We start from the raw sequence: 17,404 nt of genomic DNA on the forward strand, positions 1-17,404 counted from the left end.
TCTTTTTCAATTCTGGTTTCCTCAGTGTGTATGCCCACCAGTGGGATTGCTGGGTCATAAGGCAGTTCTATTTCCAGTTTTTAAAGGAATCTCCACACTGTTCTCCATAGTGGCTGTACTAGTTTGCATTCCCACCGACAGTGTAAGAGGGTTCCCTTTTCTCCACACCCTCTCCAGAATTTATTGCTTGTAGACTTTTGGATCACAGCCATTCTGACTGGCATGAAATGGTACCTCATCGTGGTTTTGATTTGCATTTCTCTGATAATGAGTGATGTTGAGTATCTTTTCATGTGTTTGTTAGCCATCTGTATGTCTTCTTTGGAGAAATGTCTATTTAGTTCTTTGGCCCATTTTTTGATTGGGTAATTTATTTTTCTGGAGTTGGGCTGTAGGAGTTGCTTGTATATTTTTGAGATTAGTTGTTTGTCTGTTGCTTCATTTGCTATTATTTTCTCCCATTCTGAAGGCTGTCTTTTCACCTTGATTATAGTTTCCTTTGTTGTGCAGAAACTATTAATTTTAATTAGGTCCCATTTGTTTATTTTTGCTTTTATTTCCAATATTCTGGGAGGTGGGTCATAGAGGATCCTGCTGTGATGTATGTCGGAGAGTGTTTTGCCTATGTTCTCCTCTAGGAGTTTTGTGGTTTCTGGTCTTACGTTTAGATCTTTAATCCATTTTGAGTTTATTTTTGTGTATGGTGTTAGAAAGTGTTCTAGTTTCATTCTTTTACAAGTGGTTGACCAGTTTTCCCAGCACCACTTGTTAAAGAGATTGTCTTTAATCCATTGTATATTCTTGCCTCCTTTGTCAAAGAGAAGGTGTCCATAGGTGCGTGGATTTATCTCTGGGCTTTCTATTTTGTTCCATTGATCTATATTTCTGTCTTTGTGCCAGTACCATACTGTCTTGATGACTGTGGCTTTGTAGTAGAGCCTGAAGTCAGGTAGGTTGATTCCTCCAGTTCCATTCTTCTTTCTCAAGATTGCTTTGGCTATTCGAGGTTTTTTGTATTTCCACACAAATTGTGAAATTATTTGTTCTAGCTCTGTGAAGAATACCGTTGGTAGCTTGATAGGGATTGCATTGAATCTATAAATTGCTTTGGATAGTATACTCATTTTCACTATATTGATTCTCCCAATCCACGAACATGGTATATTTCTCCATCTATTAGTGTCCTCTCTGATTTCTTTCACCAGTGTTTTATAGTTTTCTATATATAGGTCTTTCGGAGAAGGCAATAGCACCCCACTCCACTACTCTTGCCTGGAAAATCCCATGGACAGAGGAGCCTGGTAGGCTGCAGTCCATGGGGTCTTGAAGAGTCCGACACGACTGAGCGACTTCATTTTCATTTTTCACTTTCCTGCATTGGAGAAGGAAATGGCAACCGACTCCAGTGTTCTTGCCTGGAGAATCCCAGGGACGGGGAAGCCTAGTGGGCTGCCGTCTATGGAGTCACACAGAGTCGGACATGACTGAAGTGACTTAGCATAGCATAGCATATATAGGTCTTTAGTTTCTTTAGGTAGATGTATTCGTAAGTATTTTATTCTTTTTGTTGCAATGCTGAATGGAATTGTTTCCTTAATTTCTCTTTCTATTTTCTCATTATTAGTGTATAGGAATGCAAGGGATTTCTGTGTGTTGATTTTATATCCTGCAACTTTACTATATTCATTGATTAGTTCTGGTAATTTTCTGGTGGAGTCTTTAGGGTTTTCTATGTAGAGGATCATGTCACCTGCAGCCACCATCACCTAATACCAAAACCTGACAAAGATGCCACAAAAAAATAAAACTACAGGCCAATATCACTGATGAACATAGATACAAAAATCCTTAACAAAATTCTAGCAATCAGAATCCAACAACGCATTAAAAAGATCATACACCATGACCAAGTGGGCTTTATCCCAGGGATGCAAGGATTCTTCAATATCTGCAAATCAATCAATGTAATACACCACATTAACAAATTGAAAAATAAAAACCATATGATTATGTCAATAGATGCAGAGAAAGCCTTTGACAAAATTCAACATCCATTTATGATAAAAACTCTCCAGAAAGCAGGAATAGAAGGAACATACCTCAACATAATAAAAGCTATATATGACAAACCCACAGCAAACATTATCCTCAATGGTGAAAAATTGAAAGCATTTCCCCTAAAGTCAGGAACAAGACAAGGGCGCCCACTTTCACCATTACTATTCAACATGGTTTTGGAAGTTCTGGCCACAGCAATCAGAGCAGAAAAAGAAATAAAAGGAATCCAAATTGGAAAAGAAGTAAACCATTTTTAATTTTTGTACATAGTGATAGAGAATCTTCTAATTTCGGTCTTTTACCTGTAGCTGTCTAGTTTTCCTAGCACCATTTATTGAAGAGGCTATCTTTTATCCATTGTCTATTACTGCCTCCTTTGCCATAGATTCACTGATCATAAATGTATGGGTTTATTTCTGGGCTTCCTATCGTTCCACTGATTTATGTGTCTGATTTTGTGCCGGTTCCATACCGCCTTAATTACAGTAGCTTCATAGGGAGTATGATTCCTCCAGCCCCATGCTTCTTTCTCAAGATTGTTTTGGCTCTTTGGAGACTTTTGTGTTTCCATGCAAATTTAAAAATTCTTTGTTCTAGTTCTGTCAAAACACTATTAGTAACTTGATAGGAATTGCATTGAATCGGTAGATTGCCTTGGGTAATATGGTAATTTTAACAATGTTCATTCTTCCAATCTAAGAACATGATATATCTCTCCATCTGTTTGTGTGATCTTCAATTCTTTCAATATTGTCCTATAGTTTTTGGAGTATAGTTCTTTTGCCTCCTTAGGTAGGTTTATTCCTAGGTATTTTATTCTTTTTGATGTAATAGTAAATATGATTGTTTCCTTAATTTTTTTCTTACATTTCATTGTTAGTGTATAGAAATGCAACAGATTTCTGTATATTAATTTCATATCCTGAAACTTTACCAGATTCATTGATGAGCTCTAGTTTACTGGTAGCATGTTTAGGATTTCCTATGTATAGCATCATGTCATCTACAAACAGTGACTATTTTACTTCTTTCCAATTTGGAATCTTTTATTTCTTTTTTTTTTTCTGATTGCTATGGCTAGGACTTCTAAAACTGTGTTGAATAAATGTGACAAGAGTGAGCATCCTTGTCTTGTTTCTGATCTTAGAGGGAATGCTTCCAGCTTTTCACCATTTAGTATGATGTTAGATGGGGGGTTGTCATGTATGCCCCTTATGCCACTGAGGTTTCTTTCACTTTCTGGAAAGTTTTTATCATAGATGAATGTTGAATTTTATCAAAAGCTCCTTCTGCATCTATTGGGATGATCATATGGTTTTTATTCTTCAATGTGTTAATGTGGTATATCACGTTGATTGATTTGAATGTATTGAAAAATTCTTGTATCCTTGGTATAAATCTTACTTGATGGTGGAATATTGTTGGAGCTGGTTTGCTAGTACTTTGTTGAGGATTTTTGCATACAAGTTCATCAGTGATATTGGCCTGTAGTTTTGTTTTTTTTTGTGATATCTTTGTCTGGTTTTGTTATCAGGGTGATGGTGGCCTCATAGAATGAGTTCAGAAGTGTTCCTTCCTCTGTAATTTTTTGGAACAGTTTCAGAAGGATAGGTCTTAACTCTTCCCTAAATGTTTGGTAGAATTTACTGGTGAAGCCATTTGGTCCTGGACTTTGATTTATTGGAAGCTTTAAAATTACTGATTTAATTTCAGTACTTGTAATTGGTCTATTCATGCCTTCTGTTTCTTCCTCATTCAGTCTTGAGAGATGGTACCTTTCTAAGAATTTTTTCTAGGTTTTCCATTTTATTTGCATATGAGTTCAGTTCAGTTCAGTCGCTCAGTCGTGTCCGACTCGTCACAACCCCATGAATCGCAGCATGCCAGGCCTCCCTGTCCATCACCAACTCCCGGAGTTCACTCAGACCCACGTCCATCGAGTCAGTGATGCCATCCAGCCATCTCATCCTCTGTCGTCCCCTTCTCCTCCTGCCCCCAATCCCTCCCAGCATCAGAGTCTTTTCCAATGAGTCAACTGTTCGCATGAGGTAGCCAAAGTACTGGAGTTTCAGCTTTAGCATCATTCCCTCCAAAGAAATTCCAGGGCTGATCTCCTTCAGAATGGACTGGTTGGATCTCCTTGCAGTCCAAGGGACTCTCAAGAGTCTTCTCCAACACCACAGTTCAAAAGCATCAATTCTTTGGCACACAGCTTACTTTATAGTCCAACTCTACATCCATACATGACCACTGGAAAAATCATAGCCTTGACGAGATGAACCTTTGTTGGCAAAGTAATGTCTCTGCTTTTTAATATGCTATCTAGGTTGGTCATAACTTTCCTTCCAAGGAGTAAGCGTCTTTTAATTTCATGGCTGCAGCACCATCTGCAGTAATTTTGGAGCCCAAAATAATAAAGTCTGACACTGTTTCCCCATCTATTTCCCATGAAGTGATGGGACCAGATGCCATGATCTTCATTTTCTGAATGTTGAGCTTTAAACCAACTTTTACACTCTCCACTTTCATTTTCATCAAAAGGCTCTTTAGTTCTTCTTCACGTTCTGCCATAAGGGTGGTGTCATCTGCATATCTGAGGTTATTGATATTTCTCCCAGCAATCTTGATTCCAGCTTGTGCTTCTTCCAGCCCAGCGTTTCTCATGATGTACTCTGCATATAAGTTAAATAAGCAGGCTGACAATATACAGCCTTGATGTGCTCCTTTTCCTATTTGGAACCAGTCTGTTGTTCCATGTCCAGTTCTAACTGTTGCTTCCTGACCTGCATACAGGTTTCTCAAGAGGCAGGTCAGGTGATCTGGTATGCCCATCTCTTTCAGAATTTTCCAGAGTTTGTTGTGATCCACACAGTCAAAGGCTTTGGCATAGTCAATAAAGCAGAAATAGATGTTTTTCTGGAACTCTCTTGCTTTTTGAATGATCCAGCATATGTTGGCAATTTGATCTCTGGTTCCTCTGCCTTTTCTAAAACCAGCTTGAACATCTGGAAGTTCACGTATTGCTGAAGCCTGGCTTGGAGAATTTTGAGCAGTAGTCTGAGCATTCTTTGGCATTGCCTTTCTTTGGGATTGGAATGAAAACTGACCTTTTCCAGTCCTGTGGCCACTGCTGAGTTTTCCAACTTTTCTGACATATTGAGTACAGCACTTTCACATCATCATCTTTCAGGATTTGAAATAGCTCAACTGGAATTCCATGACCTCCACTAGCTTTGTTCGTAGTGATGCTTCCTAAGGCCCACTTGACTTCACATTCCAGGATGTCTGGCTCTAGGTGAGTGTGAGTGATCACACCATCGTGATTATCTGGGTTGTGAAGATCTTTTTTGTATAGTTCTTCTGTGTATTCTTGCCACCTTTTCTTAATATCTTCTGCCTCTGTTAGGTCCATACCATTTCTGTCCTTTATTGAGCCCATCTTTGCATGAAATATTCCCTTGGTATCTCTAATTTTCTTGCAGAGATCTCTAGTCCTTCCCATTCTATTGTTTTCCTCTAATTCTTTGCATTGATGCTGAGGAAGGCTTTCTTATCTCTCCTTGCTATTCTTTGGAACTCTGCATTCAAATGGGTATATCTTTCCTTTTCTCCTTTGCTTTTCACTTCCCTTCTTTTCACAGCTATTTGTAAGGCCTCCTCAGACAGCCATTTTGCTTTTTCGCATTTCTTTTTCTTGGGGACGGTCTTGATTCATGTCTCCTGTACAATGTCACGAACCTCTGTCCATAGTTCATCAGGCACTGTATCATATCTAGTCCCTTAAATCTATTTCTCACTTCCACTGTATAATCATAAGAGATTTTATTTAGGTCTAGTGGTTTTCCATACTTTCTTCAATTTAAGTCTGAATTTGGCAATAAGGAGTTCATGATCTGAGCCACAGTCAGCTCCCGGTCTTGTTTATGCCGACTATATAGAGCTTCTCCATCTTTGGCTGCAAAGAATATAATCAGTATGATTTCGATGTTGACCATCTGGTGATATCCATGTGTAGAGTCTTCTTTTGTGTTGTTGGAAGATTGTATTACTGTCAATTTCTCCTTTTATGTCTGTTAACATCTGCCTTATATATTGAGATGCTTCTATGTTGGGTGCATATGTATTAACAGTTGTTACATCTTCTTTGATTAATCCTTTGATCATTATGTAGTGTCCTTTGTCTCTTGTAACAGTCTTTATTTTAAAGTCTATTTTGTCTGATAAAAATATTGCAACTCTGGCTTACTTTTGAGTTCCTTTTGCATTGAATATCTTTTTCCATCCCCCCACTTTTAGTCTGTATGTGTCTCCAGATCCTAAATGGGTCTCTTATAGGCAGCAGTGTGCCAGTCTTTTGATCTTGGATCTTTTGATCCATTCAGACAGTCTGTGTGTTTTGGTTGGAACATTTAGTTCATTTATATTTAAGGTGATTATTGATATTGATATTGATATTGATACTCATTGCCATTTTGTTAGTTGTTTGGATTTGTTTTTATAGGTCTTTTATTTCCTTTATTTTTTGTGATTTGATGATTATCTTTACTGGTATGACTGGATTCCTTTTTCTTTTCTGTGTGTATTGTTATCATAGATTTTTCATTTGTAGTTACAATGAGGTTTTAATATAGCAGTCTATATATATATAGTTATATATATATATATATATATACACACACATATATAGCAGTCCTTACATATAGTTATATATATATAAATGTTTTAAGTTGCTAATCTCTAATTTGAAACACATTTAAAATGCCTTGCATTTGTACTCTCCTTCCCTCACAGTTACCATATTTTTAATATAATTTTTATATCTAATTGTTTTGTGTATCTCTTAACTGCTTATTGTAGAAATATATAATTTTACTACTTTTGTCCTTTAACCTCCCTGATTTCCTACCTTTACTTTATCTTTTCCTTTACTAGTGAGATTTTTCTTTCCATAATTTTCTTGTTTCTAGTTGTGGCCTTTTTCGCCTAAGGAAGTTCCTTTAATATTTGTAAAGCTGCTTTGGTGGTACTGAATTCTCTTAGCTTCTGTTTGTCTACAAAGTTTTTTATCTCTCCATCAAATCTGAATGAGAGCCTTGCTGGGCAGAGTATTCTTGGTTGTAGGTTTTTCCCTTTCATTACTTTAAATATATCTTGCCACTCCCTTCTGAACTGCAGAGTTTCTGCTGCAAAATCAGCTCATAACCTTTTGGCAATTTCCTTGCATTTTATTTGTTGCTTTTCCCTTACTGATTTTAGTGTTCTCTCTTTAATTTTTTCATTTTGATTACTATCTGTCTTAGTGTGTTACTATGTGGGTTAATCCTGTTTGGGAGTCTCTGTACTTCCTGGACATGGGTAGCTATTTCCTTTCCCAGGTTTGGGAGGTTTTCAGCTATTATCTCTTCAGACATCTTCTTGGGTCCCTTTTGTCTCTTCTCCTTCTGGGACTTAAGGCAAATATTAGTGTACTTGATATTGTCCCAGAAGTCTGTTAAACTGTCCTCATTTCTTTTAATTCTGTTTTCTGTTCAACAGCAGTGATTTCCATTACTCTGTCTTCCAGGTCAGTGATCCATTCTTCTGAATCATTTATTCTGTTGTTGATTGCTTGTAGTGTATTTTTTCATTTGAGTTATTGTATTACTCATCTCTGCTTGGTTGTTACTTATAGTTTCTAACTCTTAATTTCTAATTTCTCACTCTGTGTATCCATTCTTCTCCAGAGTTCTTTGAGCATCTTTATGATCATTACTCTTAACTCTTTCTTGGGTAGATTGCCTATCTCCACATCACTTAGTTCTTCTTATAAAGATTTATCTTGTTCCTTCATTTGGAATATACTTCTCTGCCAGCTCATTTTGTCTAAGTTGCTATCTGTATTTTTATGCATACAGTAGGTCAGTTAACATTGCTTGACCTTGGAGAAGGCGTCGTATTGCGTCTGAGCAGTACACTCCCCTGTTGTCACCCCAGCTAGAGGCTCCCCCTGAGAGGGCTGCTTGCGTCCTTCTCTTGTGGCAGGGTGTGTGGGTGTCCAGGAAGCTTGGTCAGTCCCTAGTCTGGTTGGTTGCCAGACCCTGTCTTGTGTAGACTTTGCTGGCTGCTGTTCAATGGGGCATGGTCGTGAAGTGCCTGGTTATGGAATCCTAGGGAGGCTGGGGCTAGTGCTGGCTCACTGGTGGGCAGGATCAGGGTCCCAAAGACTGAGGCTTTTGCCCACTCACTGGCAGGTAAAGCCAGATCCTGGGGTTACTGCCTGCCTACTGTCAGGCAGACGTGGTTCCTGGAGTCTGGCTGCAGGGCCCAGGGATCCCAGAGCTCATTTCAGATCATTGTCAGGGAGGCAGTTCATGATACCGTTGGGTATGGGGACTAAGGTGTCTGGAGGTTGTGTTAACCTCCTAGTCGTCAGGGCCAGGGCCAGCTAGTCCCAGGAAGGTCTGGCGTGCCTTACAGGATTATAGTTTTCTTGCTTCTGGTGTCTGCTCCCTGGTGGGTGAGGCTGGTCTAGAGGTTTGTGCAGGCTCTCTAGAAAGAGAGGCTGATGCCTGCCCACTGGTAGGTAGAGCTGGGTCTTGGCCCTCTGGTGGTCCAGGCCCTGTCTAGGTGTATCCACAGGTGGCTGTGTGTCCTTTAGTCTTTAGGAAGCTTGTCTGCTGACGGGTAGGGCTGTGTTTCCCCCCAGTTAGTTGTTTGGCCTGAAGTGTCCCAGCACTGCCACATTCAGGCTGTTAGGTGGGGCCAGGTCTTGGCGCTAATGATCCAAGATGTCAGCTTCCAAGAGCATTCGTGCAGTTGAATGTTTCCCAATATGTCTGACACCGATGTCTTTGTTCCCAGGGTGAGCTGCAGCCATTCCCTGCCTCTCCAGGAGACTCTCCAAGGCCAACAGGTAGATCTGGCCCAGGCTCCTATCAAATTACTGCTCTTGCCCTGGGTCCTCGTACACATGAGATTTTGTGTGAGCCCTTTAAGAGTGAAGTCTTTTTCCCCTAGTCTTGTGGGGCTCCTGCAGTTAAGCCCTGATGGCCTTCAAAGCCGAATGCTCTGGAGGCTCCTCTTCCCAGTGCTGTAACCTGGGCTGGGGAGCTCAGTGTGGCATTCAGGACTCTCTCTGCTGTGGGAGAACCTCTGCAGTTTAATTATTCTCCCATGTGTGAGCTGCCTCCCTGGGGGGTGTGAGATTTCACTATATCATGGATCCACTCTTCCTACCTGTCTTGTTGTGGTTCCTTCTTCTGTCGTTCATTGTAGATCTTTCCTGATAGATTCCAGTCTTTTTCTGTGATGGTTGCTCTGCAGATAGTTGTGATTCTGATATGCCTGTGAGAGGAGGTGAGCTCAGGGCCTGTCTACACCACCATCTTCCCCACTGGTGTTTTGTACCCCCATGTCGATCAGTCACTGCCCCTGACAAGAGGGGGGATTGCAACTTCCCAGGTGAGGCAGGAGGCTCCAGTTCAGCCACGGGCAGATCTGCAGAGAAGGGGCCACCTGTGAGCTGTTAGCAGCCAAAACCCAGGGCAGCTGGAAGGTAGACATGCCAGCCTGGTGACGGGTGCGGGTAGGCATGGGCGGGGTCCGGGTAGGCATGGGCAGCGTCCATTATGGCCCCTGCTTGAACCACTCAGATCCATGTTCTCTTCACATTGTTCATGCCATTCAGGCCTAGCTTCTCCAAGATTCTGACTGGTCATAATTTCTGGGAAAACTTACGGGAGGAGGGTCACTGGAACAACCTGCAGCCCTTGGTGCCATCTGAGGCCTTAACTGACGCTCACAGTCTCCTCACCCACTCTAGGTTCCCTCCCCCCAGCCGACACTCCCGCTGGTCCTGATGGCTGGCCTTGGGGGGTAAGCCCCTGGTTCCTGTGCCCTTAGCAGGGTGTGGTTTGGCGCCTGTACTTAAAACTGGGCGTGAGAGCACCGAGAGAGCCCCTCCGTGGATTACCTGAGTCCCAGACGTATTCTTCGCTGCCCCCGTGTAGTAACGGTCTCACCCCTGATGATGCTCGGGGTCAGGTGCCTCTGCCAGTATCGCACCTCTTTTCTGTGCCTCCAACTTGTCAGCATGGAGAGTCCTGTGACTAGATGCTGCCAAAGCTTTAAGTTTGCGGAGACTCCACGGTCTCACTTGGTGAGACGCTTTCCTTCTCTGACACCAAAACCTGTCGACCAACAGAGCCTAAAGACAGAGAGAGAAGGTACAAATTCTCCAAGAGGGTGAACAGAGAGTGAAGCCGTTCCTACGTCCTCCCTTCTGTTCCCAGATCACTGTTACAGACACAGTAGCCTGTGACAGCCATTGGTTTAAAGTCCACACCAAATCCTGAAGAATGGCTGCCATGCTCACAGGATATGGTTCACAAGCTGATGCCTCAGCTGTGCCTTCAGGAAGCCTATCAGGTTAGCACCCTCTGCAGACAAATATGTCATATGTGGTAGAACCAATGGACACCTGATCATGCCCTCACTGCCATACTTCTCTGCTGTAAAGTAGGTTTATTATTAATCAGGATCTCAGGTCAATCAATCAGTTACTCTGTGAGCCCTTAGACAGTGGTGCTGGCCAAGGCCCTGCAGGCAGGAGATGCAGACTGTAGGATACACGTCAGTTCTGGTAAGGATGGCATATTGCCCTTTCTGCCCTTTCCAAGGATTGAGGTACCTGATGTAATCTGTTTGCCACCAAGAGTTTGCTTGATCTCCTTGAGGGATGGTGCCATATCAGGAGCTCAGCTTTGGTCTCTATTGCAAGCAGATCAGACATTCAACAGGAACAGTAGCTAGATGAACCTGGGTAAAGGGAGGTAGAGGACCCATGCATAATTCTATTGGAATAGCCAAGTCAGAGACTAGGTCAGGTCATCCTGTCTGCTTCTTAGATGCTCTGTCTCAATCAGGACTCACGAGCATGACAGGAACTGTCTTGCAAATAGTATACAATGTTCTGCTGCAGATGGCATGGCTTAAGGGATTGTAATACAGCTTTCCCTTTGAAATTTGCCAGAGGCTTCACAAAGAGCCTACCATAATTTTTCTCTACCACAACTTCTTCTAGTATGAAATCTGCTAAGTCATTTCACCCGAGTAGCAAGACAGCTTGTGCCCCACTCCCAACTGACTGCAGAGCCCTTTCTTGCTCTGGGCCCTTCTTAAAAACAAACAAAACAGCCGTCTGTGTCACATAATAAATGATTCAGATTATTCCTCCCCAGAGTGGAACATTCTGCCTCCGAAACTTGAAGAGACCTACCAAGCCTTATGCTTCTTTCATAGTGATAAGAAGTACAAGGTACATTAGTTTGTGCTTAAAAAGATGTCCTGACATGCTCCATATCTCCAGACACCTACAGAGTGTCAAGCCCTGAATTGTTTCTGGGGTTTCCCTCTTAACTCTCTGAAGTACTTCTGTCTTTCCAAGCCTTCAGCATGCTTACCAATTCTTGCTCATCATATCTTAGCACGATGCTCGTGTTACTGTATCTGCAGTCTTTGGAATGTCCAACTGATCCAGGCTCCTCCAGAGTGTGTTATGACAGCACTGTTAGCATAAAACATCATGTTGGGGCGAGAACATGGATGTTGTCTGTCCCAGAAGAATGCTAGCTACTTCTGACCTTCCTCCTTACTGAGTATTAAAAAGAATGTATTTGCCAGATCAACAGCAGCGTCCCACGCCCCCCAGACTGTCATATTCTCTTTGAGTGAAGACGGGGTACCTGGCCCGGAAGCTGCGCTGGGGCTGCCCTGTGAGCTGCTGCACGCCCCCGCCCCCGCCCCAGTCCATACGCCTCTGCCAAAGACCAGGCTTGTGGACAGTGTTCCGATCGTGGACTCTTCTTAGGCTTTATAAAAATCCCATTCTTCCAATAAAACAAAAGTTGAAGAAGAGTCTGGGGGTGCTGCAGAACTAAAAACCAAAAGTAAAAATTTCCCCAACTTATTTTTTTAATTAACCTAAAACATTAATTTTGAACGAAGCACTGTAAAATTATCTATCATTGCTCTTTATTCCTCAGTCACACATTTGTGTGTGTGTGTGTGTGTGTGTGTAAATAAGCACTAGACAGGTCACAGGTAACTGAGCACTTCCACACCACATGAAGGGTGCAGCCTGGCACTCATCACTGAGGTGATCTCAGCTGCAACTGGACAGACAATATGTACCCTCCTACCAAACATCATGCTTTTATCCCGCCTCACCTGGCTCACTGCATGCAGCCGTGAGCCCCTTTTTAAGCCAGTTTTTGAATTTGTTCCTTGAGGACTTCATTAGCAGTGACTACATCACACTGGTGTGGAGAGCTCAGCTTAAGATATATTTTTCATTAAGAGCTGCAGTGTTTGACAGTTTGTCATACCAAGAAACACGAAGATTGTAAAAGACCTTGTGTTCCTCATCTAACTTTTTCTTTTTTCTTTAGTCTCCCCCAGATATATCCTTCCCGGCTTCTTTGGCCACACAGCATTTCCTTCTGGAGGAGGAGAAGCGAGCAAAAGAACTTGAAAAACTTCTAAATACACATATTGATGAACTGCAAAGACACACAGAATTTACTCTTAATAAATACACCAAGCTAAAACAAGATAGACATATATGAGCTTTTAAACGTTTTTATTTGCTTCCCCCACCCCAGGAAAACAAAGCTCTGGCAAAATATTTACAAAGCTGATTAATGAAACTGAGAAATTTTGTTCTGTTTTCTTGAGTAAATCATTTCTGTAAGGCAGCTAGAAAATAGTAAGTATTTTGTTTGATAAAGCTCTTTGTATTTCTGTATTAACATAATAAATTGTTCAGCTACAGAGTTACTATAAAATAAACATGACTACTTCAAAAGAGACTTGTTCCCTCCAGTTTAAGGAATTGTTTGGAATTAAATATGCAGCTTTTTCCCACTTTAATGTGTACGGAAACCCATTTCCTCTGTAACAACACATGATGAGGGAAAGGGCTGCACTATATTCTAAGAATAAACACATGAAGTGCAGCTCCATTGTACTAGGTTTGAAAGTTCAAGGATTTTTTAAAATGAAAAATATTAAGTATTTTAAACTATGTAAATATCCTAAAATTTCTTTTAGAAAAAAAAACCATAGAGCTTACTGTTTCTGCATTCATCTTTGTAATGTCTTTCTGTTTTAACGCAAAAAGATGTGGAACATACTGTGTGCATGCTTAAAACATGTGCCAAAGATTACTGCTTCATGTACTAATTACTTCATGGATATAAAATAGAAAGCATCGTTGTTACTTTCTCCTTTGTAATACCTCTGTTTTAAATATAATAAAGAAATGAGACATTCTTTGGACTTAAAATGCAAATGCCAAGTCTGTATAGAAGAGTAATAGCATGGTAGTGAACAATAAAACTCAAGTTACAAATAAACAAGAGTGATAATCCATTTTTCTTTCTTTAAAAATGACATTTATATAAAGATTATGAAAAATCCCTGTGTCATTATTCCAGGTAAGCCCTACAGCTTTTATAGTGTTATTTTTCTCTTGGAAGAAACTGAATCTCCACATGCAGAGAGATAAGTCACGATGTCCTTTAGATGAGTGTCATTGCCATGGGAAATGAAGAGCCCTGTTCACTTCAGTGACACAGCCACGTGGATTTGTAGAGCTCTTGATATTTGCAAAAAGGCTTCACAGAGAATTATTTATTTCTACCCAGAACAAGCCTGGGAAGTCAGCATGGCTAGTATCCTTGTTCCTAGGACTCAAGCTGTTAAGAACTTACTAGAATCATGGTGAGTAAGAGAGAAACGCCAGCCTCTGATTACCGGCTCTGGCTTTTACCACTTTCCAGCGTTGCCTCTTGTGAGCACGCAGGTGGTGAGTAGCACTGTGGCCACAGAAACCACGTTTCATGACAGAACATCGGTGGGGACAAAGTTCCACGTGAGGAAAACAACCCAAGTTGTCATTCCTTAAACTACTTAATGATTTCTATCCTGGACACAAAGGATATTTTTCAGTGTTATCTTTAGAAGATGGGAAACATTATCTTTAGAAGATGCAAAGAAAATTTGTGTTTAGAAAAAGAACAGTCCATGGACAAATTCTAAAACCTTTATATCCCTAATGCAAATACAAACAATGCAAAAATTTTAAATATGCTACATCTGAATGCCGCTTCATTCTCTTCAGGGTTAACACATGATTGGAAATTGCATGTGGAAACAAAGATCTAGATGACAATTATCTTAAAATTTAACCGAGTCAAGGGGCTTCCAGTGTGGCTCAGTGGTAAAAAATCTGCCTGCAGTGCAGGAGTCTCAGGATTTGATCCCTGGGTTGGAAAGATCCCCTGGAGAAGGAAACAGCAACCTGCTCTAGCAATCTTGCCTGGGAAGCCCCATGGACAGAGGAGCCCACAGTCTAGGGGGTCACAAGAGAGTTGGACACGACTGAGCGCACACACACACACGCAACAGTCAAGAGAGCGTGAACGTGGAGTATGTCCAGGACTGACAGTGCACTTGCCTCTCCGGATCATTTTGTCAAGTCCGCAGACTTCTTTTCTTTGCCTTTGTTTTTTATTGAAGTATAGTTGCTTTGCAAAGCAAGCTTCTTTTAAATCACTATTTCAGCTTTCCTTTTCATACCCAGTTTCTTAAAACAGTGGTTTTCAATGGGTTTTGCTCAACAGCAGGATTCAACATTCAAAAGAAATCATAGGCTGAGGCCCAACACATATATGGTTGAGATAAAAAGCAAGCAGCTCTGGTTGAACATTGAAAGGAGAGGAGTGAGGCCTGCCTGCTGCTCCTCGCCTCCCCTCCCCTTCCCTCTCCCTCCCCGCCTCCCCAGATCCAGGAGGCCACACACAATTGCCCCAGGTGTTGCTGTGGGAGGGAGTGAACAAAAAGCAGAGGTCCTGTTATTACATCAGCAAAGAGTGGTTATAACCTCCTTTGTAGGACACTGACAAAATTCTGTAAAGCAATTATCCTTCAATTAAAAAATTAAAAAAGGAAAAGGCTAAACCAATATAAAAATAAAAAAGTCTATTTAGCCCATGATTGAGCTACAACATGATGCAGGGAGGAGGAGGAGGGCCACAGCTCATCTGAAGAAGACCCATCAGGCCATCTAACGCTGGGAATCACTTCCAAGAGGAGGTGGGACTTGAGTTAACTTTGGCCTGGTAATGGCCCAGATATATATTTTTATGTCTTAACTGATTGTTAAGACTCACGTCAGACTCTTTGTGACCCCATGGACTGTAGCCCGTCAGGCTCTTGTGTCCATGGGATTCTCCAGGCAAGGATACTGGAGTGGGTTGCCACTTCCTTCTCCAGGGGACCTTCCCGACCCAGGAATCAAACCTGTGTCTCCTGCATTGCAGGTGGATTCTTTACCACTGAGCCACCTGGGAAGCCCTTACTTATAATTATCCAGGAGCAAACTGGTTTGAGAATTGAGCAAATTTGAGGGAGTGGGGGCTGCTGGGAAAACACAGATAACGCCCACGTTTCCGTTAACATGATAGCCGTCTCTGGATCATGTCCGCAGCACTGCTCCGGCTCAGCGGAGGACACGGACCTGAGACGCTGCCGTCCGCTGTGGGAGATCGTCTCTCGGCACCTCGCTCCCTAAACAGAGGCCTGCCCTGCGGTGGGTTTGTCTGGATCCCTGCGCTGTCTCAGCCGTGGTTAACCTGACTCCGTGCTGTGGGGTTATCCTCTCCCCATCCCATTCGCTGTGGGGTTATCCTCTCCCCATCCCATTCGCTCGGGGAATGTACATTTCCTCCTTACACATGTGCCTCCAGTCTCTCCAACTGGCCTGAAAGCTCCTGGAAAAGAGGAGTAAAGGGCTTCTCTGCCTCCTCTGTGCACCCAGCACAGGTCTTGGTCATGGCAGGTATTTGAGAAGTAGTGATTAATGGGTGCAATGAATCCAGACATGGGAATGCAAAGGCAAAAAGCAGAGGAAGTTTGAGGCAGTTTAGATACAAGACAAACTCCTAGCCACATCAGACTGTCAGCTACAGAAAAGAGCACAACACTGTGAATTTGTCTGAATGCTGGTGGGTGTGGGAGATTTGACTCATACCCGCCCTCACGCAGGACCAGCTGAGCGTCTACATACTCCTTTTACATGTGTTAACTAATGTCTAATAGGAATCCAATGAAGAACAAAAGGAACCATTAGAATCCCAGGAATGCAAGAGGGATTTGGGCCCAGCTAGCACCTGCAACTGTCTCACTCTCTAACCCGTAGCCTGGAGCACCACCCAGAGCTGAACCCTAAAGGATAAACCATTCCAAACTGATGAAAGGCTCTTCCACAGAGAGGATGCACTGTGGCCTAAGGATGATAATGGATGGATGATGGGCTGAGGGAAAAGCCTGAGGAAACGTGAACTTCAGGGACTCCCAAGGCAGGCGTGAGGCAGAAGCACTGGCCTGAGTCACAGAAACCCAGTGAGCAGTGTTGAGAGGCTCCCCGCCACACATCACCATCCTCCAACACGAGTCACGAGGGGTCACAGCGGCTCATACAGCTCAGCAGCAACAACAAACCACAAACAGCCCAATGAAAAACAAGCAGAAGACCTAAATAGAATTTCTCCAAAGAAGACATACAAATGACCAACAGGCACGTGAAAAGATGCTCAACATCACAGATTATTAGAGAAATGCAAATCAAAACCACGATGAGGTATCACCTCACACCTGTCAGAATGGCCATCATTTAAAAATCTACAAATAATAAATACTGGAGAAGCGGTGGAGAAACAGAACACCTCCTACACTGTTAGTGGGAGGGTAAATTGGTGCGGCCACTACACAGAAAAGTATGGAGGCTCCTTAAAAAACGAAAAATAGAGTTATCATATGATTCGGCAGCCTTCCTCCTGGGCATATATACAGAAAAGACAAGACAAAAACTCTTAATTCAGAAAGATATAAGCACCCCAGTGTTCATAGCAGCACTGTAATAGCAAAGACATGGAAGCAACCTAAATGTTCATCAAAAATGAATGGACAAAAAGATGTGTTTTATACACACACACATACACACACATATACACACAATGGAATACTATTCAGTCATAAGAAAGAAAGAATGCCATTTGCAGTAACATGTTTGAACCTAGAGATTATCATAGTAAGTGAAGTAAGTCAGAGAAAGACAAATACTGTATCATTTTTATGTGGAACCTAAAAATATGATACAAATAAACTTATTTACAAAACAAAAAAGACTCACAGACATGGAAAACAAACACATGGTTACCAAAAGGGAAGGCAGTGGAGGGATACGTTAGTTTGGGATTAACAGATACGCACCATTATAAATAAACAGGAACCGACTGTATATCAT

The 17,404-nt window shown here is 42.0% G+C and overlaps 1 protein-coding gene and 1 long non-coding RNA gene across 15 annotated transcripts in view; one reads left to right on the forward strand and one right to left on the reverse strand.

The window, feature by feature from the left end:
- DEUP1 (deuterosome assembly protein 1) overlaps nucleotides 1-13,451 on the forward strand; it is a 143,732-nt gene extending 130,281 nt beyond the window's left edge. For 10 of the 14 annotated variants that reach the window (XM_086383229.1, XM_086383239.1, XM_086383236.1 and 7 more), the window contains one exon: nucleotides 12,486-13,451. In XM_086383229.1, coding sequence (XP_086239355.1) covers nucleotides 12,486-12,662 — 177 coding nt within the window. In that variant the 3' untranslated portion in view covers nucleotides 12,663-13,451. Of the gene's footprint in view, nucleotides 1-8,898; nucleotides 8,951-12,485 lie in introns of all 14 variants that reach the window. The other 4 variants (XM_086383230.1, XM_086383237.1, XM_086383240.1 and 1 more) reach the window with 1 other exon arrangement.
- LOC147342641 (uncharacterized) lies at nucleotides 7,751-10,243 on the reverse strand. Its single transcript, XR_015157413.1, has 2 exons — nucleotides 10,010-10,243; nucleotides 7,751-9,534 (listed from the first exon to the last, which is right to left on the reverse strand). It is a non-coding gene; the product is annotated as an uncharacterized LOC147342641 (long non-coding RNA).
- Nucleotides 13,452-17,404: the final 3,953 nt, after the last annotated feature.

This window comes from Bos grunniens, chromosome 29 (genome assembly GCF_055505025.1).
Source record: "Bos grunniens cultivar Pamir isolate PY7600 chromosome 29, Bosgru_T2T1.0, whole genome shotgun sequence".
In the NCBI taxonomy this organism is placed as follows: Eukaryota; Metazoa; Chordata; class Mammalia; order Artiodactyla; family Bovidae; genus Bos; species Bos grunniens.